This window comes from Spermophilus citellus (assembly GCF_964194105.1).
Source record: "Spermophilus citellus genome assembly, chromosome: 11".
Lineage (NCBI taxonomy): Eukaryota > Metazoa > Chordata > Mammalia > Rodentia > Sciuridae > Spermophilus > Spermophilus citellus.
In genome coordinates, this window is record NC_138192.1 from 80,674,651 (window position 1) to 80,699,148 (window position 24,498).

At 39.5% G+C, this 24,498-nt stretch overlaps 3 protein-coding genes across 3 annotated transcripts in view; all 3 read right to left on the reverse strand.

The window, feature by feature from the left end:
* Positions 1 to 263: 263 nt before the first annotated feature.
* LOC308631295 (intraflagellar transport protein 70B-like) lies at positions 264 to 2,320 on the reverse strand (the record flags this gene model as incomplete). The annotated part of the gene is made up of 1 exon (XM_081262366.1): positions 264 to 2,320. Exon 1 carries the CDS (start codon positions 2,259 to 2,261, stop codon positions 264 to 266), a length of 1,998 nt encoding a protein of 665 aa, XP_081118492.1. The 5' UTR covers positions 2,262 to 2,320.
* Positions 2,321 to 3,584: 1,264 nt separating this feature from the next.
* Positions 3,585 to 6,357, reverse strand: LOC308631314 (intraflagellar transport protein 70A). The gene has a single exon (XM_081262388.1). The coding sequence runs from the start codon at positions 6,164 to 6,166 to the stop codon at positions 4,187 to 4,189; it is 1,980 nt and encodes a 659-aa protein (XP_081118514.1). The 5' UTR covers positions 6,167 to 6,357; the 3' UTR covers positions 3,585 to 4,186.
* A 9,236-nt stretch (positions 6,358 to 15,593) lies between these two features.
* The window catches only part of PDE11A (phosphodiesterase 11A), a gene marked incomplete at both ends in the record, with an annotated part of 382,619 nt that continues 373,714 nt past the window's right edge, over positions 15,594 to 24,498 (reverse strand). Inside the window, one exon of the mRNA XM_081261295.1 lies at positions 15,594 to 15,749. Coding sequence (XP_081117421.1) covers positions 15,594 to 15,749 — 156 coding nt within the window. The remainder of the gene's footprint in view (positions 15,750 to 24,498) is intronic.

The window sequence follows — 24,498 nt, forward strand, 5'->3', positions numbered from 1 at the left end:
TAGGATTACTTGCTTATAGAAATATTTCATTGAAGTAATATTTACTTTAGGCAATCTGGTGATGCAGGATTATGGAGAAATTATTAACCTCACACTGCAAGTCCATATTAATTAAGTGGAAAACTTATGCAAATTTAAAATTTGGTATTACGATTTTGAGAGTACAAAGTTCAATATGAAACTGGAATGGATGAATAAAAAAGTGTGTGAAATATAAATAACAAAGCAATTTTCATAAAAAGCAAAACCAGCTGTAACTGTAACTACACATTCCATCCTATAATCTCATAAATCAAAGCTTTTAACTGTCTGGACTCATATGTGACTGTGTTCTTCCCAATATGCATTCTTTCTTCTTCAAGAGGTTGTTCTATAACAGCAGGTATGTTTCTGCCATAAAGTTCACAGTGTTCTAAAAACTGCACACATTCTTGAATAACATTGTCTCGAAGCACTATCATGTGCTTTGACATGTTTTCTAATAAGGACAGGAAGCATCTTTTGGCATAATACCAGGTATCAGTTCCTAGCTTTTTACTGTAAGGTTCCAAGCTTTTGATAACTCGAGAGATACCAAAGTCATAATTTCCTTTGGCACAATAAAGTGTTCCTATCACCAAATTCACAATGCACAGATGGTAGATTTTCCTGTCCGGGTCATCATAGGACAGCTGCTCTTCCTCCTTTTCAATCTTCCTCATCAGCTCCTCTGCTTCTTCATTTTGACTTGTCATAATATAGGAAACACAGAGGTTAGCTAATACAATAGCACTGACATTCAGGATGTTATCATAGTGCTTCTTGACAATGGGTTCATAGAAACCAATGGCTTCTTTGTATTTGTTCTCCTGCATGAACAGAACATGGGCCACATTCAACTTCCACACATCATGGTCATTACAGAATTCCACAGATTTGCGGAAAATCTTTTCTACCATCGAATAATTTTCAAGATTCCAGTAGATCTTTGCCTGGGCCATCAATACAGGAATATATTTCTCAAGAGTGTCATCATATTCATTCACTGCCTTTATGACAACTTCATCCTCTCTATTGTGTCTTGCTTCCTGTACTTGTTTGGTGAGTCTTCGAAGCTGCTCAGTCAGCATCCCTGCTAGGCCATCAAGCTTAATGAAAGCTTCTTCAGGAGCTGTCTGGCAAGTGATCAGGGCATCCAAGAAGTCATAGAGATAGGGAGTGAGGAATCTATAAGTCAAGTGGGCATTTTCTGCCAGGACATCTGCTGCCAGGTCAAAATACTCATATTTACAGTAGAGCAGCAAAAGATTGCCAAAAGTCTCTGGGGGAAAGGGATTCTGTTGGAGTAGAAACTGTAGCTTCTCAAACCCTTCTGTAGGCTTGGCATCCATATTCATGAGTGCCTGGTTGTGCAGGGTCACAGGGTCCAATTCTTCCTCTGCCCTAGGTGGCATATCAGTGAGAGCTTCCTGGGCTGCCTCATAGTTTCTCAGCTGGTATTCTATGGCTGCTTTGAGGTTGAAGGCTTCCACCAGAGCAGTCTGGTGGAGGACTAAAGTGTTGCCAACACTGCGAATATCAATGCCCTCCGTGGTCATGCCCACACCAAGCTCTGGGTGCTGACGGATACCACGGGCAATAATGTTGGCAATGTGCTTCAGAGCTGGGGCATAGTGCCTGTTACTGTAATAGGCCAGTGCCAAGTTGTAGGAAAGGTCAGGCTGGTAGCCTGAAGCCTGCAGGGCCGCAAAGAACTTGGCACAGGCAGCTTCATAGTGTCCCTCCTTGTACAGCAAACAACCCAGGTTGACCTGACCATCAGGCTCATTCTCACTTCCACTCTCTTCTCCCCCTTCCTCACTCAGCAGCTGCTCTACCAGGCTCCTGGCCCCTGGCAGGTCACCTTCACTGTACTTGATAGCGGCTTGCAGGCGGAGGACCTGGCTGTGGTAGGCGGGATTGTCCAGGAGGAGAAAGGCCACCCGGGTGGCCTCTGGATAAAGGCCAGTCTTGTACAGGGCCTGGGCCTGATACAGGCGGTACTGCTCGAGTTCTGGGTGCAGCTGGCCCAGCTGCTCATAGCACTCTGCGGCCAGCGCGAACTCCTGCAGGCGGTAGTAGCAGTAGCCCAGCAGCGACAGGCCGGCGCGGCTCCTGGGGCTCCGCTGCAGCTCTGCGCCCAGCAGCTGCACCGCCTCGGCGTAGCGGGAGTCGCGGATGAGCCGGTACACGACGGCGGTGAACTCCCCGTCGGGGATCTGCGTGCTGCTCAGCCCCGCCATAACTGCCGGGATTGAGGTGCTTGCTGGTTTCCTAGGCAACTAGGCCACCGGAACCGGAAGTATGTGAAACTCTTTTTGTGTATGTGCTCCGGAAGTTAATTTTTGGTAGGTGGAAGGGCTTGAAACTGCGAAGTTGCAGTTTTCTTACACTTTGGCCTGTTAAAATTTCCTCGAACATGTAACAAAGTCCTGTCAGTGTTTCTTTTAAATATGGAATCATCACATCGCCTGTGGAAATGGGAACAGCTTAGTACAGTTTTAAAATGACATAAATTACAAAATATGCAATAGTTGTCAAAGCCAAATTGTCTACAGATGTAATTTGGACATCTAAAGGGGTCATAGAGGACCTATAGGAGGCATTCTTCTTCTGGGTAACCAAATTGCTAAGTGGTTCCTTCTGGAAGGTAAAAAGCATCATTATTTAGCAATAGTTAGGTTTTTTTGTTTGTTTGTTTTCTACTTATTATAAGTATTTTCTACTTATATTTGTTTTCAGAAAAAAACAAAAAATACTGTATGGTTAAACTATGAGAAACTGCTGATTTTGTAGACCAAAAACTTTGAAGACCAGCAATTTCATGACTCAGTTTAATACTTTTGATCTTGTCTATGCCAGATACAGTGGCATTCACAATTATGAAGAGCAACGGACATAGGGTTGAACAAAATAGTGAAGCTCTTGTGGTTTGTAAAAAATGAAAAACCTTAGAAGAATGAATACTTTATCACACTGAAAACCTGAATAAACAATTGTCAGTTTGTGGATATGAAATCCACTGAACAAAATGGTAGTACATGTTTTCAAAATCAATTGATGGACAATTTTATCTGTGGTATGAATAGGAGAGTAATTTGATGAGGTCATAGTAATAGTATGGAATATTTTTCCTTTTCCAAGAAGCTACAGAAGAGAAACCTGGGTGCTAATATTTCTTTTATTTTTTTAAAAAGTGACTTTATTTTTTGGCACTAAGGATTTAACCTGGGGAACTTAACCACTGAACTACATCCCCATCCCTTTTAATATTTTAAGATCAGGTTTTGCTAAATTGTTTAGGGTAAGTAGCTGAGGCTTGCCTCAATCTTGTGTTGATGTCTCACCCTCCTGAGCTGCTGGGATCACAGGTGTATACCAACATGCCTGGCATTAACATTTCTTAATATGCAACAAATATGGAGGAATTGAGAAATACTACTACTTCTATTATGCATTGCTACTAAAAGTAATTTGTGAATGGTAAGATTACATCTTACATTCATTTATTAAAGTTATGAAGAAACTGAGTAAAAGAAAACAAATTTTTTGTGAATTTTTTATTATCTCCATATCATAGCATCATAATTTTTTTAGGGCACAAGATTTCCCACTGAATTTGTACATTCTAAAAAAAAAAACATTAGCAACATTTTTTGTTGTTGTTGGACAAAAAGCATTACCTCTGTATCACAAAACTGCTGAAATATCTTAGGTTATGCAAAACCTGTGCTATACACCTTAATATAATTCTGGAAGAAGGAATACAACGCACAACCATGAAATGACTTAAATCCCAGATAAACTATATATTAACTCAGTTCTGGACTTAATACTGCTTAGTCCCTGGATGAGAAAGTGATGTCATACAAGACTCTGTGAAGATATAATAAGTAGAAAAAAAAAGTGAAAGACACAGAGAGAACACAGATATTACAAACATTATTAGATGTAAATGCCCCCTACTTTCAGCTTTGATTTTTTTCATAAATCCTTCTAGGTTTGAAAAGGTTTTATTAAATAATATTATGTGAAGTTTCACAAAAGCTGAATCTTGTTGTTTTAACATGTACAATGTTCAACATATAGCAAGTGTAAAGATGCCAAAAACCAGGGATAAAACAGAATGTGAGATAAAAATAATAGCCTTTATGATAAGATTCATTATCTATAGATTCCATCCTATAATCTCATATATCAAAGCTTTTAACTGTCTAGATTCATATGTGACTGTGTTCTTCCCAATATGCATTCTTTCTTCTTCAAGAGGTTGTTCTATAACAGCAGGTATGTTTCTGCCATAAAGTTCACAGTGTTCTAAAAACTGCACACATTCTTGAATAACATTGTCTCGAAGCACTATCATGTGCTTTGACATGTTTTCTAATAAGGACAGGAAGCATCTTTTGGCATAATACCAGGTATCAGTTCCTAGCTTTTTACTGTAAGGTTCCAAGCTTTTGATAACTCGAGAGATACCAAAGTCATAATTTCCTTTGGCACAATAAAGTGTTCCTATCACCAAATTCACAATGCACAGATGGTAGATTTTCCTGTCCGGGTCATCATAGGACAGCTGCTCTTCCTCCTTTTCAATCTTCCTCATCAGCTCCTCTGCTTCTTCATTTTGACTTGTCATAATATAGGAAACACAGAGGTTAGCTAATACAATAGCACTGACATTCAGGATGTTATCATAGTGCTTCTTGACAATGGGTTCATAGAAACCAATGGCTTCTTTGTATTTGTTCTCCTGCATGAACAGAACATGGGCCACATTCAACTTCCACACATCATGGTCATTACAGAATTCCACAGATTTGCGGAAAATCTTTTCTACCATCGAATAATTTTCAAGATTCCAGTAGATCTTTGCCTGGGCCATCAATACAGGAATATATTTCTCAAGAGTGTCATCATATTCATTCACTGCCTTTTTGACAGCTTCTTCATCCCTGTTGTGTCTTGCTTCCTGTACTTGTTTGGTGAGTCTTCGAAGCTGCTCAGTCAGCATCCCTGCTAGGCCATCAAGCTTAATGAAAGCTTCTTCAGGAGCTGTCTGGCAAGTGATCAGGGCATCCAAGAAGTCATAGAGATAGGGAGTGAGGAATCTATAAGTCAAGTGGGCATTTTCTGCCAGGACATCTGCTGCCAGGTCAAAATACTCATATTTACAGTAGAGCAGCAAAAGATTGCCAAAAGTCTCTGGGGGAAAGGGGTTCTGCTGGAGTAGAAACTGTAGCTTCTCAAACCCTTCTGTAGGCTTGGCATCCATATTCATGAGTGCCTGGTTGTGCAGGGTCACAGGGTCCAATTCTTCCTCTGCCCTAGGTGGCATATCAGTGAGGGTTTCTTGGGCTATCTCATAGTTTCTCAGCTGGTATTCTATGGCTGCTTTGAGGTTGAAGGCTTCCACCAGAGCAGTCTGGTGGAGGACTAAAGTGTTGCCAACACTGCGAATATCAATGCCCTCTGTGGTCATACCCACACCAAGCTCTGGGTGCTGACGGATCCCATGCTCAATAATGTCGGCAATATGCTTCAGAGCTGGGGCATAGTGCCTGTTACTGTAATAGGCCAGTGCCAAGTTGTAGGAAAGGTCAGGCTGGTAGCCTGAAGCCTGCAGGGCCGCAAAGAACTTGGCACAGGCAGCTTCATAGTGTCCCTCCTTGTACAGCAAACAACCCAGGTTGACCTGACCATCACTCTCTTCTCCCCCTTCCTCACTCAGCAGCTGCTCCACCAGGCTCCTGGCCCCTGGCAGGTCACCTTCACTGTACTTGATAGCGGCTTGCAGGTGGAGGACCCGACTGTGGTAGGCGGGATTGTCCAGGAGGAGGAAGGCCACCCGAGTGGCCTCTGGATAAAGGCCGGCCTTGTACAGAGCCTGGGCCTGATACAGGCGGTACTGCTCGAGTTCTGGGTGCAGCTGGCCCAGCTGCTCATAGCACTCTGCGGCCAGCGCGAACTCCTGCAGGCGGTAGTAGCAGTAGCCCAGCAGCGACAGGCCGGCGCGGCTCCTGGGGCTCCGCTGCAGCTCTGCGCCCAGCAGCTGCACCGCCTCGGCGTAGCGGGAGTCGCGGATGAGCCGGTACACGACGGCGGTGAACTCCCCGTCGGGGATCTGCGTGCTGCTTAGCCCCGCCATAACTGCCTGGATTGAGGTGCTTGCTGGTTTCCTAGGCAACAAGTTCGCAGGAAGCGGAAGTCTGTTAGGAAATCTATCCCGGCCCCTTAACAATAAAAAGGAAGCACTGACAGGAGTCACTTAATTTCTCTTTTAGCCTTGGATGGCTCCGTACTGAGGAGTAGCAGGATCCGGCAAGTGACAGGAAGTTCTTCAGGCCGTTCCGCTGCCGAAACTCCACTTCCCGTCATGCACAGCTTTAGTCGCGCGGCATCCTGAGGCTTGCCCGCGCTGCATTCTGGGAAGGGTAGTTTCTTCCTCAAATACAATTTTTGGGGGCTATGCTGTGAACTGTCTTTCCTCCTGTGCTTTTATTGATTTGGTTTCTTAACAGGAAAAGAGCTCACAAGATGTATTGTGTGCTTACACATCCCTTCGGTGTTGAATTGAGGGTTATTTTCTCCGTTGTCACCTGGGTATCTGGAGAAATGGAGGAATGTTTAGGACCCAATGTCCTTCCAGTGTTTGAGACATGCACACTGTGTTGTATACCATTTGTGTAGTTTCAGTTTCTTTCTTTTTTTTTTTTTTTTGTTACTTTCTTTCTTTCTTTTTTAGTTGTGTATGGACTCAATGCCTTTATTTATTTTTATGTGGTGCTAGGATTGAACCCAGTGCCTCACACTTGTGAGGCAAGTGCTCTACCACTAAGCCGCAACTCCAGCCCCTTCACTTTTTTTTAATGATAGGAATGGATGGAAAAGCTGGAATTCTGGATAATTAGAGTTGATTGTTTTCATGCCTTCCTGAATGTCCACTTCTTCAAAACAAGAGTCCTGCCGCCTCTGGGAGTCTGGCGGTTTCCAGTGCTTTTTTTGACTTAAGGAAGAAGTGCTGTGAATGTTAATTGGTACTTCCTAGGATGAAATATATATCCAAGCATTTCCACCTGCTTCTCCCACCCCCCACACGAAGAACCAGATATTACTGAGTATATGTAGGCATTTAAACTTGGCTGTATCCTTTGCCCTGGTCCTCCAACTTTCCCTGCCAATAAAAGACTGATGTCTTCTATGATCTTCATTGTTCTCCCTAGTACTCAAGGTAAATATGATTCAGATAAACGTATGTCTTTGCCATATAATTAAAGACTGTAATGCAAGTCCATTAACTGCCCAATGATATTGCTCCCATAAATGTTTTCTGTATTTACATTTCAGAAGCAACACTATAATATTGTATGGCGCTCTATTATGCCTCATTTTCATAGATTACTTCTAATCCTATAATTATCCTGTAATCTGTATATACTGATGGAAAAGTTGTGGGCTACAAACATGCCCAGGTAGGTAGAAGCTAAGCCATGATGTTCAGCAGGTAAGTTCCATAGGAAATTGTGAGTGGTGAATAACCTAATCCATAATCTCCTATAAAGTTTGTAAGGGCCCAGTCTTTGGTGTGAAGTGTGTATGAGGGACATTAGTGGGTTTTTTTTCTCTCCATTTAAATGATCATGCTGGACAGTACATTTTGAACCTTCATCTTCAATTTCAGCTACTAGCAGATGTTAAAAAGTAACTAGTGAGAATCATGTAGTAACTAGTCATCTAGTATCACAAGGAAGCAACTTCATTAGGTGTCCAGTTGATCATTTCATAAAATGACTGACTTTATGTACTTATTTATGCACTTTTTCTCATGCTGAGAATTGGCAGAGTTGTGTTTTACTGTGTGGAACCAGATTTTGAGCCTCCCAATGCATCAATATCAAGAGAGGAACAATCTCCCTCCTATTTCAGAGAGTTGAATGGGGCTGTCTTACCCAGGTTCCCCACAAAAAGCAGCTGAGTAATACTACTATAATTCTATTCTGAGACATCTTTCAACCATGTCTCCTCATGCATCTTTCAGGTCTTAAACCGGTGAGATACATTTGGTGGAGTGTGCTGACTAGTGCTGCTCCTAATAAAGAGGGTGTGAATGGCTTCTCCTTCATAGATAGCTGGCTTCCTGACCTTTGTCCCTTGGAAATTTAAGTTCAGTATTTTAAAATCCTTACATGTGGAAAATGACCTTGGGTAAGTTGCTATTAAGGTAAGATCACAAATGCAAAAACAAGAATATCCTTTTATATATTTAGTATTTCTGATTTGCAGAAATGTCTTTACATCATGAAAACATTCACTTTTAAATGACTTCTTAAATATTGTATGAAAACTAGAAGGATGATTTATTTTCCATCAAATTTCTTGATCTCTACAGGAATTATTTGGAGCTCTCCTTCTTCTTTCCAGTGGTACCTATCTGTGAGCACGGCAGCTGAACTGGGCAGAAAAGAGGTTATTCTTTATCTCCCTCCTTATTTCATCTGATGCTGCTCCAGAGGCCTGGCTTGAAAAAACAGGACAGACAGTTTAGACAGATGGAGGGCAGGGTCATTTTCAAAATGAAATGAGTGCACCAATCACACTGTGAAATTGGCATGACCATCACTGCTGCTGTGATAGAATGATTTTTATTTAGTCACCGATAGGCAGTTGGGGAATAGATTGGGGTGGGTTTTTTTGGTGGGGGGAGGAGATAGGTGAAAGAAGTCCCTTTAATTAACAATCGAAATAATTCTAGAAAGCAATAAGCTATGTGGAATATTTTGAAATATAAAATATTTTTATATTTTTATTTGCAATAGAATCTTGAAAAGCTGAAGCATATATTAAATATGCATATATTAAAAAGCAAGGGCATCATTGTATTTCAAACAATAGGAAAGTGATTGTAATAGAGTGAATTACAGACTTGTAGAAAGGGATTAGGGATTGAGAAAATTGTGTGAGTCTCAGGGTAGATTTTGGTGCATAAAAGGAGGCGTGTTTACCATGTTGAAGGGTTCAATTTAAGTAAAACACATAGGAGCTAAAAGCATAATGTTTAATTCTTAGCATGTTGATGTTCTGTCTGCCAAAATAGGAGGTGATCAAATCCCATAGTCTATTTGTTTGTATAATGTATCTGACATTTTGTTTTAAAGCTAGTTAGGAGGTATATATTTTTTTATTTTTTCTGCAAATGGGACTGCTTCCTGTTGTTAAACATTAGTAATTCATGAGTATTTCAACCGCAGCTGTGGGCAAACATCTTCCTTGATAAAGGAAGTCCTTCTGCAAAATCATTTTCCATTTGTTATTTCTTTTCCCCTTTGATTCCCAACCATTTTTTCAGGATGGCTAGTTTGGGAGCTCAGTTACCTTGCATTCATATTCCCCCAAACCCATCTCTCACTGTGAACAGGGAAGAAAAGAATAAATTAGTGCCAAATTGATAATGTAGTTGGCTGAATTTTGAAGGCGCATCTGTTCGGTATTTTAAGACTTTTGAAAACACTGAATGCTGAATCAACATTTGGGAATATTTATGCGTAGATGTTGAGACATTTCACCCTATTAGGAGCTTCCCTTCCACTGCTAATTCTACCTTATTGATATTTTAATTAGATTTCCTTCTTGAATTACTTCATTTTTGATCAAGTAGCTTGTATTTGGGGGTTTATAGGCATTATTCTCTAAATTATGAGGGAGAACACAATAGCATTGTGATTTATAAAAGGGATTAGCAGAGAAGGCAAAACTGTGGATACTGGCATTTTAAAATAACCAGTCATCCAAACAAAGAGCTACTCTAAGCCCCTGTGTTTATACAGTACTTTCAGTACCAGGCCTGCTTTGCCTAACTTCCCTCATTAACCCTCACAGCTCTTTTGTGAATTGAGGTTAAAATCACAGACTGCAAAGCACAAAAAAAGCCAGAGGTTTCCTGGTGATTGCCTACACTGGCCAGTAGTGGGCCCCTCTGCACCTTTTCCCTCTCCTTCCCCGGGCACCTCCTCTCCAGTCGTTTGAATTGGCTTTGGATCATTTGCTGCAGTTTGTTCTAATAGAACAGGCACAATGGTGTAAGAATTTTAAAGTTTAAGCACCGAAGCCATGGTGTAATTGTATTGCGTCAGTGTGGCTGGCGGCCCTGCATTGACGCCATTCCCCTGTGTAATTGCCCATGCAAATTTGAGCAATGTGTAACGGACACAGGAACCCAGCTTTTGGCTGCAGATTCTCCTACCTCCAGAAAAACTTTAATCATTTGGAGAACCTTTTGTCATTTTTGAAATGCTGTCCAGTATCCCTCTCATGCAGGCAAACATCACAGATCAAGACAAGGTTAATGGGCCAAGTTAACAGTCAAAATTTAAAGGCATTGCTTCCTTCTCTCAGCCCTTCTCAAAAGAAATAAAGATTATTCCACAGCTTTAGTCAAACATTAAACATTTTATTAAAAACAAAGATATTTAGGTCTCTTAAAGCAGACTTTCAAAATCGTGGATTAGTCGCTTATGAAACGGACAAGCATTCTATAATATCGTATTCTAACAATGGAACACCAGCTTGGGAAGTCTACACAAAGGAATGCCTGTAGATCCCTCAGCTGAACATACTTTCCTTCTTTGTGTAAAACAGTAAAAATTAGGAAGCAAGTCAAAAGGGGATCCTTTTTAGATTATTTTACAAAATAAAATGGCAAAAGCAATATCCCCCCAAGGAAATGAGACTCAACAAAAACCTAGCCTATATTCATACTGTGCTGTTTTTTAAAATTCATCTAAATATAATTTAACCTGAATCTAAACTAAAGCAAAAGAAAAATTAATATTCTAACATACAGTCATATAGAGAAAATGAACACAGAGATAAATGATGACCTCAAAGAACACATTTTTCACAGCAATTACTTCATTTACTTAATAAAACAAACATATTTCTGTGCCAGCGTATACATTCAATGACATTGGTGTAGTTATGCTACACAGATAAGTAACTTATCTTTAGCACTGCTGAGAGATGTAGCAAACATGCAGGTACATTCAAAATTAAACTTAAAAAGATGTACAACCCCAAATAACTGTGGGAAAGATATTGGCACAGATAACACAAGCACAACTTTGGGCATTGCTAAGTCTAAATGTTCATCATGAAATTCTCCAGTTCTGCCTTGTTTTATTTCTGTCATTTATGTGTTTTATTCTATTATTATTCACTTAGCAAGTTTATGAAATTTTGGCCTTCTTGTAGCTAGACTGAACCTTTAAAATCCTTGTACATTTGAGTTTAGGGGGTTCTTTGCAGCAAATGCCAGAATAACAATTTCATAATGTTATTCTAATGCAGATAATGTAACTACACTATGGTAGAATTGCCCAGAGTTTTAGATCCCCAAATTAGGTTTTGGTTGGTTGCTTTAATGTATCCTTTTTGCCTTTTTTCCCCAGTCAAAGCATTTTTTCTTTCTATTTAAATCTTCCTTAAATAGATTACTGTCCCATGTGATATAAATTGTTTTATACCATTACCAGGGATGATACTGGGTTTTTTTTTTTTGTCTTTCTGCAGTTCATAAGAGTCAGCAGGAGAAATGAATTTTCAAATAATTATACCTTAAGTAAATTGAGCAACTCTGTTTAATGACCTAATGCAAGTGGATAAAATATGATAAAATTTTGATACACAGAAAACAACTGAATTCCAGTAGCATTAATGTAATACAATATTGGCATTACACTAATATAAAAAGTTTAAAATTATTTTTAACCCAACATATTTGCAAATATAAAATACCCAGAAGTGTATAGGCATATCAGATTTTAGAAGCAGAAAACATACGTGCAATTTTAACTTTCCTTGACTCATTTTATAAATTTATTTCTAAATGAATGACCACTGTTTGTAAGATACCTATGATATGAGAAAATCCACAATTGTTCTTTATGAAATAAAAGAATATATGCTTTTTTAAAAAATGTATCGATGACCATATATTTCAAGATCAATAGAGGCAGGCTGAGACCATCTGTAATAAGATTGTTTTATATCTACTCCACATATGTAACTTTATTTTATTTTTAGTAAGAAGATGATCTCTTTGGGTTTTGCCTGTTTTATTTGAGAAGGATAAACAAGATAATTTTCTGGAAGAATTTTAAAAAGCAAAACACAGCTTGGTCCTTTGGTGTGGAAACTGAATAGCAGTCAGTGCTTTTATTTAACAGATGGAAAACCTGAAACTGATGAGTCCCAAGATTACAGGTCCAGTCAGTGGCCAGCTAGAATAGAGTTCTGGTCTACTGTGCACTAGATGATACCTTTCACAGAATGCCAAATTGTCCCTACCTGCCAAGGTAGGCTACCTTTTAGTTTGTGCATGTATTATCTACATACTGACTAGTATTAATAAATAACATCTGAAAAAAAATATATCTCATAGAAAAAAGCAGGATGAAGTCATTTTCAGCCATCAGTGCTAAAAGACCTGAGGAAGCAAACATAATCTGGTCAGTCGGAGGTTTTACAAGAAGGCTCACATTTCAAATGCCTTCCTCCAATAGGACTAGGACAATTTTTCTTCCTCTATTTTGGAAAGGCAGAATATATGAGTAGCCACACACACCTCACATTTTTGGGAACTCAGAAATTATTTTACAAAAGGATTTAAAATATCTAAAACTCCCAGAAGTTCAACCTTTAACCCCCAGGGTTGTTGACACCAGGAAGGTTGCTACCATCCTTTCCACTGTTTCCTCGCCATGGAGGATCAGATCCGTGGCATTAGTCAGCAGTTTCTGAATCTTGACCCACAATGGGAAAGATACCCCGAGACAGGAGAAATAGATGGAGGCAATTACAAACAGCTACTTGATTGATGGTTGACATTGTCAGGGCTCCACTGTATGGCAGATTGCAATGGTGTTGAACTCCCCTTGCTACCAGTGGATGTTGCTATTGGCAACCGTGCAGTGAAGCCAATAAAAAGGCAAGAAAATGAGAGGAAAACTCAACCTTAGTGGAAACCGTAAGGTTTGTGCTATAAATTATGTTCCCCTTAGCGATATGCAGCATCAGTGTTCAGGGTAACTACAGTGCTTGTAGCTGCCTGCATTTTCTGACAGACCCTGGGTTAGTGCTTTAAAATTTTGCTTTAGATGAACTGGCATCCCTTTGTCTGGGCCATTTATTTATTTATTTATTGTTGGGGAAGATAACAGATGTGGACTCATCTCTGCCTCACATGGACTGATTTTCAATTCCCATTTGTGATATTAACATGATGTGGCACAATACCCAGAAACACCTGCAGTGCTCGTGAGCTGCAGACACATGATGATCTCACAGACCAGGGTCTATTCGTAACTCCACCCATCCTTTGTTCATCACCTGAAGGAAGAGAGACAGCCCTGCAGAAGCTATTTTCCTTTATAGCAGAGTGATTCAGAAAACTGGCTTAATAAAATCCATAAATCTGAACAACCTCCTCTTACCTGCTCTGCAGAGGCAATTTTTCCTGCACTCATTTTCTCCTCTAGTTTCTCCAGTCTTCCCTGCAGAGACAGCTGTAAAGCGTAGCTAGGAACATTATTTTTTAGTGCTCCCACTCCTTCCTTCTCTCCTTTGTCAAACCCCTCTCTGCTCAATTGTCTCTCTTTCCTAAGCAATTGATGACAGGATTCTACATCCTCATTTTTTTGGTTGGAGGTGCCATTTTTCTTTGTTTGGATTGACTTTCACCTTTCCTTTGGCAGTACCCTTAACTACCTGCTTCATTCCTATCTTTCCTTTATGGGTCTTCTTATTTTCCTTCTTCTTTTTTCCCTCCTCCTTGCTAGGCTTATAATTTTCTTTTACTTTGTTTCTTGCCATAACAAATCTCATTTCTTATTTAGGATTACCTGCTCCTCTTCACTTCTGTTTTTGTCCCCTGATTTTACTCATTCCTTCGAACATTTCCCGAAAGACTCCTTTGTGCCAGAAAAACAATGTCCCTTGTGGAACATGGCCCCTATTTCTTTAAGAATTGAGTAGTAACATTAATAATAATGTTATTATCAATAATTATTGATCAGTAAAAGTAAGAACAAAATGTTTGGTGAATTTTAGATTTTTTCATAGCTGGAATGAATCTCAGGTTTCGTCTAGTCCAGGGATGTTCCAAGTCCTTAGGGTCCCTTTGTGGACCTCTGTGTATGTGATCAAAGAGTAAATATTTGTAGGTCTCTGAATCCCCAAACCCTGCTTCAAACAGAGGACTTTTTCTTTTGATGTCTAATATCTTAGTATTCCTTGAAAGATTCATTTGAACAAAGTTGTAAGGTTAAGATATGTCTGAAAATCATTTTCCAGTGTGATCTCATTTGACAAATGAGGAAACAAGGTCAGAAAAGTTTAGCCACTTATCCAGAGTTGTCCAGTCAATAGTGCCAAAGCTGTGGTTAGAAGCCATTCTTCTAGCCTCATGCTTTTTGAATAAGACATACCATATCCTCAATCTCAGGTACAATGAGCAGCAAAGCAGCTTTTTAGTCATTGTATCTATTGACAGTTTATTCTTATCCATTTTAAACCTAGTTTCTTACAAATTATGTGTTTTCTTAAACATTCAAGCGTTATTTCTTGATTGATTACTTATAGTAAACTTAAATTTTATATCAAAACTCATCACTGGGAGAACTCAAGCCAGTCAATACTCAGTCTTTGTGGCTCTACTGTGTCCTGTAAAAAATATCTCTCACTATTGGAAATAGTTTCTAGATGTTCATATGTCACTTGTGGTAAATTTGGCTATAGATTTCCTCTCATCTTTGCTTTAATTAAAGTCTATTAATCCCTTCTTCCTGAGAGAAAGAAGACTTGTTTACAATGAAGTCTGATTTTAAAACTCTAAAAAGGAACCATGATCTCAGTGTAGTTACAGATTTTGTATAAACACCAATCAACAAACATATTTGCTATGTTCCTACTATGGACCCTTTAAGGGGAAAACTGGGTTTGGTTGGTATTTATAAGGTTGGTATTTATAGGTTATCTGTTAGGTAGGTTATCTGTTCTAAAGGCTCTAGTCCATCATTAAGAACCTATGTGTTTAAAAATAAAATACCTCTATAGAATGCAAATCTGGATTCTTGGGACAGTCTGACACAATAGCTTGCTTGGAGAGAGGCTGCAAAGATAGCAGCATTTGGCTTGTAACCAACAGAAGAGCACATACAAAACTAAGCAGTGCTGACACTTTTACTGTTCAAACTAAGCAGCGCTGACACTTTCACCGTTCTGTGCTGACTGTCCCCAGGTCCCTGGATCCAAACCAGTCTTCGGCCCACAGCCTTTATTTCAGCCCATGTTGTTCATCAGGGGAAGGTGAGGGTCCAGGCTCTCTGCCCCACCTCCTCCTTTGTCCTCCTGTCACTCTGCTACTGACCACACTTCAAGGTGAAAAAGTCCAGGCATGCTTCCCAGCACACCCCGAGTCTTTAGGTCTATCTGAGCTAAAGGAACAAAAGGATTATGTGGCCGGACTGAAGCTGATTCTTCAGGCTGCAGTCATTTTGCAGCATCTGTGGGAGGATAGAGCTTTAGTTTCTGTCCTCCTCAGCCACCATGGGGCTGGCAGGGGTAGGTGAGGCAGCTGAGACCAGCAGTCTTTTTTGATGCATTTCTTCCCACTTAATTCGGTTTGCAGCCACTGAATCTAGCATGGGCTTCAGTTTCACATTGACCTTCACCAAAGCCTAAAATGAAACAGAAAACAAGTAGGGAGAGAGGAACTGAAGTCACTCATATGATTTTCTACCTTTCATTTATAGAGAATGGAAACTGGCTGTAAGAAATAAAAATAATTATTTTGGTAAACATAAACTAGTTAAAAGGAATAATGCATTTAATACCATTATGTTGTATTAATCGAGCCTATGCAGAGAATGAGAAAATAAGACAGGACGGCTGTGCACAACTGCAGGGGGAGCCAGCCTCACAGACTCCCATTCTATTTTATAACAACAACAAGCAAGACAGGAAGCAAAATATCCAGCTACTCATATGTGGATCTTTGCCAGAGAGGGTTCCACATCTCAATAGACTGTGAACTTAAATTTTTACAAAAAGAAACCTATAATTGTATTGCCACAAATGTCCTCCCCCGGGGAGGGGAGGGGACTTTTCTGAGTAAAATAGTCCACACAAAATCCTGAGGCTAGAGGAGGGGCTCATTTTTAAAGCTAAAAGATCTGGGAGCTAAATACAAAGATGAGAGTGGGAACTTATATGGAAACAGATATGACAGAAAGGGAAAAGATGGTGGAGAAGAGAAGCAGAGGGCTGTTAGATGAGGGGAGGGGAAATGTGGGGTGCATATGACCAGAAGCAGAGGGCTGATGAAGCTCAGGCTGCGGAGTCCTCACTGGCTCCACACCCTTTTAACTACAGTAGGATTTAACTTTGTGTATTTATTTATTTACTTATTTTTAACAAAAGAGAGGAACCCTGGGATCGTTTAACCTCCTGTCCTCTCAAATCCTTCGGGGAATGAGGACTTAGCAGAGGCCTGCTGCTTCGACTTTAATACGCATGCGTCATTCTGCAGGTCCTGGGGTCCTGTGGGGTGGGCCTGAGGATGCCTCCGAAGTAGGGCTAGAAGAAATTCAGGATACAATAGGCAAATATCTTACAGGTCAGAGGAGAAAAGAGTTCACTCTGCCCAGCAGGAAAATTCTATTGTTCTCTGCCTGATTTTTTTTTTTTTTGAGTAAAAGATGAATTTTAAAAGTTTCTTTTCCTTCTTTTAAATACATGACTGTATTTCAAACTTCTTACTTTTTACTAATAAAGGTTTCAAACATATTCAAACAGCAAAATATGATTAGCAGAAGCATCTACATGTGAATAAGTATGAATAATAAATATAGGTAAAACCACTCATGTAAAACATACAACAAAGTGTTTGGGAGACTTTATACTTTTTGGACAGTCTAATAAAAAAGAAAACAAGATTTGGATGACATTTAATGTTTTAAAATTATGGCCTTGATCTTTTTAAAGCATGAATGTTTTGTTGTTGTTTTAAAATTAGTGTTTTTCTTCTCCTTTGTAGTTATTTATGCATTTTTCAGGTAATGTGTTAATATTAGAAAATGCCAAAACATACGTTTAAAAGAAATAGGCAACAGTAATAATTTTTAATCCTATAACTCAAGAGATAATCAGTACCAACACTTGGGTTTTGTTTCGAATGGGATCCCTTTTGTATTTCCTAACTGGACAAATTATTTAAACATCAAAAAATATAAGTCACAAGGTGGTGTTTTTATAATAGCAGTACACAAATGGTCAGAATCTAAGAGATTCTATGGATTTTTAAGCACTTGTACTTCTTGGGCCTATTTTTCCATCTCCAGGGTCTCAAAGAAGTACATAAACCTGGCATACCCACATGGATATGGTGGATCTTCCAGTTATGAACATCTACTATGTGTGAGATACATTGCCAGCGCTAGATGCACTTTATTTTAGATATTCCTCACAATGACTCTGCTCTTTACAAATGATAAAATATGTCCCCCACATGCTAGGATTACACTTGAACTTTAATCCTTACACTCTAGGACAAAGGTAAGAGTCTGTATAAATAGTTAAGGGTTCCTTTTGTAATCTTCCCATTTATTTTGAAAACTATGGAGATTGTCATTGTTTTTCTCCACTAAAAATCAAGGCTATTACACTAGCCTGCTATATCATTGATTATATAGTGAAAACTGTTGAAGATGAAGCATAGAAAGATAGCTCTTAAAAAGTAAAGAGAAAAGAGAAAGAATCAGGTACACATCTTGAAGTTATGGCCTCATCCTTTGTCAATAACCAATTCAAACTGGTTAATAGTTTTGTTATTCACCAGTTTTCAGAGTCTGTGATGGCGAGGAAGATACTGAAGGCATAAACTTCTGAGGATGCTCTAAATATGATTGTCATTGTCATCAAATTGGGGCAAGGCCAGACACCAGGAACTCCTTTTCTTTTTTTCTACTTCCACATCCTATTCGTTCGTTCATTCCTTCCTTCCTCTTATCCATCAATTCTATCAACTACCTTCTTGGATATGTATAGAACACCCATGAATTCTGACACTGTTCTTTGAATGGACTCTTTATGTCACTTGGGGTCTCCCTGTCCCTTGAGAATTAGGTAAAACTTCACTTCAAATCTATGTCATGTTCTGGCAACCTTTTAGAATCCTCATGATTTCCAAGTCCTACTTCCATGGGCTCTTTGATTTCCTTTTTTTGAGTCCATTTGACATTGTTGACTCCACTCTGCATCATTCCCAATGTGAAGTTCCATTTCATTTTCTTTTCACAGGAAATCAAATCACCCTCAACATTTTGGATGCCTACTAACTCTGTTCCACAGTAGAGATTGTTAGAGGGGAAGTGACTTACCCACCTACTCTCACACACATGCTTCTCCCTGTCTCAAAGGCCACAGTCTTTCTCTCTATGGAACAAGTAATCTAGTTTTCTCCCCAGTCCTACCTCACTGCTTTCATACAGACCAGCCTGTCAGCCAGTCAGTTTTGTCCAGGTTCTCTGGAATCCTGATGAATTAAAGTTTCTCTCTCAAAATATAGTTAGAATTCTTTTCTCTATAAAGCAATTAATAAAAGAAGGAGCATAGGGCTGTGGGAGTATTATCCATTGGAAAGGTGATGCTCTCATACTCTGCCTTGGACCAGTCAGCTTTTTTTATCCTGTGACCATAGGTTATACCCATTATTCCCATGAGACACCTTGCAGGTGAATCCCATTCATTCCACAGGAGACAAAACATGAGCACAGAATCACACCACTGTGATTTTGGCATATCTCCTGAAAAGCTTTCTCTGGTTAGGGAGTGGTCAATAGCAACAGCCTCCAGAAGGAAACAGCTTTTCATGTTGAGGGTGGTGAGTGTAGTCCCTCCATGCACAACTGTACACCATCTGCTCATGAACTTGATTCATCCCCTCAAATAGCCCTCCGCTCCAAGGAGTTACAGGGACACAAGTAAAATTTAGCTGGACATAAGAGAGTGGAGTTCCAGAAATAATCAGGTACCCTAATGAAGAGTGAGTGTTCCATCTTGGTTAAGGTGGCAACTCTTCTGCACATCAATGCAGAGAATTCTGTGTGTGTTCATCACACTAAGAAAAACCATCTAATTTTAAATCAGATATACCATCTTGTGGATGGTATATTCACATGATGATAAAACAAGACAACATAGTAATTCATGCAAGAATCAAATTCCTTTCATTTTCATGAGAAAAATGCAGATGCCTGCTTCCCATTCAACACACAGTGTTTTTACTTAGATGAGAGTGCGAGGTAGCAATGATCGCCATGGTTTTATTTAGTGTGGTTTGGCACCAGCTCCTCTTTACTCTGATCAAGCCTTTTAATTAAACTGACTACTATAATTCCTATGGAAATTAGTGTTTATGTTATTTTCCTGCTACAAAAGCATTTCTCTAGAACTTATTTTTTTTTAATCCCAGGAGCACAAATTGGAATTTTTTTCTGCTTGAAATGTAATTAAAAACTCATTTGATTACAATATTTCTGGCTCTGTTTTACTTATTAAATTCCTGTAATCAGTTTTCTTTTATGAAGCTGCTGGGAAATGATCTCAAAAGCAACACATTTTTCTCTTCTTTGGCAGGTTCCCGAGCATTTACTAAATTACATTCATAGCACCTGCCCATGATTCGAATTACTCCACCAATTTATTCCTTAAACCATTTAAGTTTATTTGGCTTAGCCCCAAACAGCTTTCTTTCCTTTATCCTGTTCTTTGTTCTCCCTCTTGCTTCCTTTGTGTTGAATAAAATATTGGAGTGGGGCGGGCAGGTTACATCTTTCTCAGAATTCCTTCTTTCTCTTTGTTTCCTATTCTCCTGAAACAGAATTGTCACACCAGAAGACCAGTTTCCTCTGGCCAGGTGCTGGTTATAGGCAAAGGGAGAAAGATTTCTATCTTGAGGAATTACTCTTACACTATAAATTTGTCACATAAATGCAGTTAGCTAAGGGAATACGGAACTATTAGGATATCAGTAAAGCAAATGATTATCCACAAACCTAAATTCCAGGACTTACAGCGATTACCTGAAAAGCACCATCAGCAAGAAAACTGGGCATTCCTGAAAGCTTGCCATCAGTGAGTGACACCTAATGGGTTCTGTGAGGATGCTACTGATGTCTGTCTAGTTTGACTTGCTCCTCACTTTCTGAGAGAGAAAGGGGGAAACATCACCCATTGGATCACTGTCCATAAGTACCAGAGGAACTCTAAAGGCTAGTATGTGGCTGCATAGGCCATAGGGTACCTGACGTCCTCTGTGGCATCCCTGCTGTGTGATCTTTTGGCTACTATTTGATCATGTGGAGGTAGTAAGTACACTACCTCCCAAGGATGGTATGCTTTTTTTTGTCCTGATTTTAGAATATTGTTCTTTATGCTGAGCTGAACTCTACCTCCCTATAGTTTCTACTTAGTGGTTCTAATCCCTGGGATGCTGTCCCTTGAAATCTGACTCTTCTCTAGCAGTGCAGGAGTGGTGACTCCTAAGTGGCTCCAAGTGTTAAGTGAAGGAGGGGCGGGCCTCAAACCCTACTAAGTATGCTCGGCTTCTCCCTTGGGGCAACCTTATGATATCATGGGGGCTTCTGGCCCATTACAGAGAGGATCTTGGATACTTGCCCCATTAGGGGACACATTTTGGGTTTGTAGGTTGAGGGATTTCTGGGTTCCATTCACACTCCCTTGGGTTCACCCATGACAAGCACATACAGTTTATTCCATCTTTTATCGCTGTTTTGAATAAGAACATATTCACATAGCTCAAAGCACACAAAAAGGTGCAATGTAAAATTTCCCTTCTACTCCTGCCCCAAGTATTGGGTTTTCTTCCCAAGAAGCAACAAGTGCTATCAGTTTTTTGTGTATCCTTCAAGAAACATTCTATCCCTATGGACATAAGAAATGAGATTTCCTCATTTTTATGGCTACCTAGTATTACATTACTGTCCTAATTTGTTTAACTGGTTGCTATTTTTAATGAACACTAGGGTTGCTTATATGTACCTATTCCAAATAATGCTATTATGGCTATCCTTGTACACAGACTTTTTGTATATATGGAGCTTATCAGAAGGTCAAATTCTAGAACTGGTATTGCTGAACAAAAAGAGTATGCATTTTCATTTTACTAGATATTACTAAATCAACACATGCAAGCTTTGTCTAAGATATAGAGCAGAATTCTTATATCCATCATGCCTACAAGAGAAAGAAAACATAGCTACTATTTAGAGTAAGACCTTGGAGAGAGCACATAAGGATGGATAAGATAAGGAGGATACCCATATTTGGCACATGGCCCTCTCCTCTCCATACACTCCAGATGCTAATGTGCACACAGCATGCCTGGTCTCACCTAAGCATCACACTCGTGTTGTTCTAGAAGGTTTTGATTTCATTCTATCTCTGAAAGAAACCTAAGTGGTGGATGAATCTATTTAATTCTCTTATGTTTTGAGTTTCACTGTAGTAAGTGCTTTATATACATTGTCATTTAACTTTCTCAAGAACCTTATGAGGTAGTGTTATGGTTTTGATATGAGGTGTCCCCTAAAAGCTCATGTGTGAAACAATGCAAAAATTTTCAAAGGTGAAACGATTAGATTATGAGAGGTATAACCTAATGCAATGGGTTGATCCATCAATATGGATTAACAGAATGGTAACTGTAGGCAGGAAGGGTGTGGCTGGAGGAGGTAGTTCACTGGGGATATCACTTTGGATTATGTTTTAGCCCTGGTGAGTAGAGCTCTCTCTCTCTCTTTCTGTGCTTCCTAACCCCACCATGAAGGGAGCTGCTTTCCCCTGCCATGCCTTCTGCCATGTCTCCTGCCATGATGTTCTGCCTTACCTCAGGCCTAGAGCTATGGAGTTGGTTGACCATGAACTGAACCTCTGAAATCATGAGCCAAAATAAACTTTACTCCTCTAGGTAGTTCTTATTAGGTATTTTGGTCACAGTGACAAAAGGCTGACAAAACCAGGTAGATACTATAATTATCCTCTTGTTATTGTTGTTGTTTTATGGCTGAGGAAACCAAAACCTCGAAAGAATATGCTCATGTCATTAAGTTCTATAAGTGGAAAAATCGGCATTTTACTGCAGTTTCTCAAACTTAGTACCATTCATGTTTTGGGCCAAAAAATTCTTTGCTGTGAAGTGAAGCCTGTCTTTGTGCATTGTAGGATACTCCAGAAGCCCATAGTAGTCTCTCCCACTCCCCACTAAAATATCAAATATATTGTCAAATGTTCCCTGGGAAGCAGAATCATCCTAGCTGATGGTGCCTCAACTATGGTCATATAGCAAGAGATGGAGCCAGATTTTTACTTAAGCCTCCCTGACTCTAAAGCATTGAGTAAATAGTTCTCTCCCTAGAGAACTAGTCATCCTTTACCACTCAGCTCATACTCTGCCTTCTCTGTGGAGTCACTGGTCTTCCAGGGTGGAACCTGGACTCCTTCTCCTGTTTATGTATGTCTGAAGCATGTTCTCTATTTCTTCAATCATATCTTTCATGCTGAAAATATCTTTGTGTGTATTTTAGTACTTTAAAGATATTGTCTTCTGGGTTGTATTGGTTCATACCGTGATATGTGGTTTTTTCCTTACTTCTTAAGATTTTTCTCTGTAACACTGGTTTTAAGCAATTTGATTTCTGATGTAGCACGATATAGTTTCCTTCTTCTACTTCTGCTTGGGTTCATTGAGAATCTTGGCTCCCTAAGTCTATAATTTTCATCAAATTTTGAGAAATGTCCACTGCTCTTTCTTCAACTATTTCTAATGCTTGCATTTTCCTTATGGGGCTCCAGTTATACATACATTAAGCCCTTTAGTATTATCCTGAAGCTCAATTGATGTTCTATTTCTTTTCAGTCTTTCTTACATTGGGGTTTCTCATTCTGGATGGTTTCTGTTGCTGTCACTGTTTCCCCTCTCCCCTGTGGTGCTTAATCTACTGCAAATCCCATCTACTGTATTTTTCAACTTAGAAATTGTAGTTTTCATTTTCAAAAATTTGATTTGGGTCTTTTAAAATATCTTCCATGACTGTTTATTACACTCAATCTTTCCTCTTCTATCATCTTGAACATATAAAATATAAGCATACTAACATCTCAATGGTCTTTTTAGTCAATTCCACGATCCATATCATCAAGTCTGTGTTGATTGATTCTTCTTATGGGCCGCATTTTCTTGCTCCTTTGCTTGCCTGGTAATTCTTGGTTGGAAATTAGATGTTGTAAATTTCATTTTGTTGGATAATAGATTTTTTTTTCCAATTTCTCCAAATATTTTTTGTTTTATTATGAAATGTTTCTAAGTTTACTGGAGATAATTTGATCCATTCAGGGCTTGCTTTTAAGCTTTGCTAAGTGGGGCCAGAGAGACTTTTAGTCTAGGGCTAATTTGCCCCCCTCCTCATGCAATACCCTTTTGAGAACTGTACATAATGCTAATGCCTCATGTATTTCAAGGTTTTTCTTTGGTGTTGTGACTAGGAGGAACATAGACTATTTCCTCGCCTCTGTGATTTCAAGATTTTTTTTGTTGTTGTTGTTGTTTGTTTTGTTTTTTTCCTCAGCCTCAGTAGATGGGGTAAATAGCACTGAGCCAAAGATTCAAAGTTGCCTCCAGAAGAACTGTGTAGCTCTGTCTTTCCTGGTACTTCTCTCTGGAATCTAACCTCCTGGACCCCCACAGTCTCCTGGCTCTGACTCCTCAACTCATTGAGGCCACTTTTTTGTGCTTGGATTACCCCTCCCTGTGCCAAGGCTGGAAAACTCTCTCTAGGCAGCATGTGGAGACAGTTGTAAGTCTTTCTTCATTTGTTTCCTTCACAATTCAGTGTATTGTGCTGTCTTTTGCTTACTGTCTAGAAACTGTTGTTTCAAATATTTTTTTCTGCATCTCTCTCTCTTTCTCTTTGTTAATTTTTTTCGATCTGTTACTCCATCATGACCAGCAGTGAATGTTCCTCATTATTGGTTTAAAACAACTTTGTCTTGCTTGTGCTGTAGTTTAGATCTTTAATGTCCTCACAGGTCCATGTGTTACAGGTTTGGTTCACAGCATGGTGCTATTGGGAGGTAGTGGAATTTCCTCCTTGTCCTCCCTTCCCCCCCACCTTTTCTTTTTTTTTTCAGGGGATTAAACCAGGGGCACTTTACCACTGAGTTGGATCCTTTTTATACTTTATTTTGAGACAGAGTCTCTTGAAGTTGCTGAGGGCCATACTAAGTTGCTGAGGCTAGCTTTGAACTTGTGATCCTCTTGCCTTTGCTACCTGAGTTGCTGGCGTTACAGACATGTGTCACCATGGCTGGCACACCGTGGACTTTTTTAGGAAGAGGGCTTTTATGAGA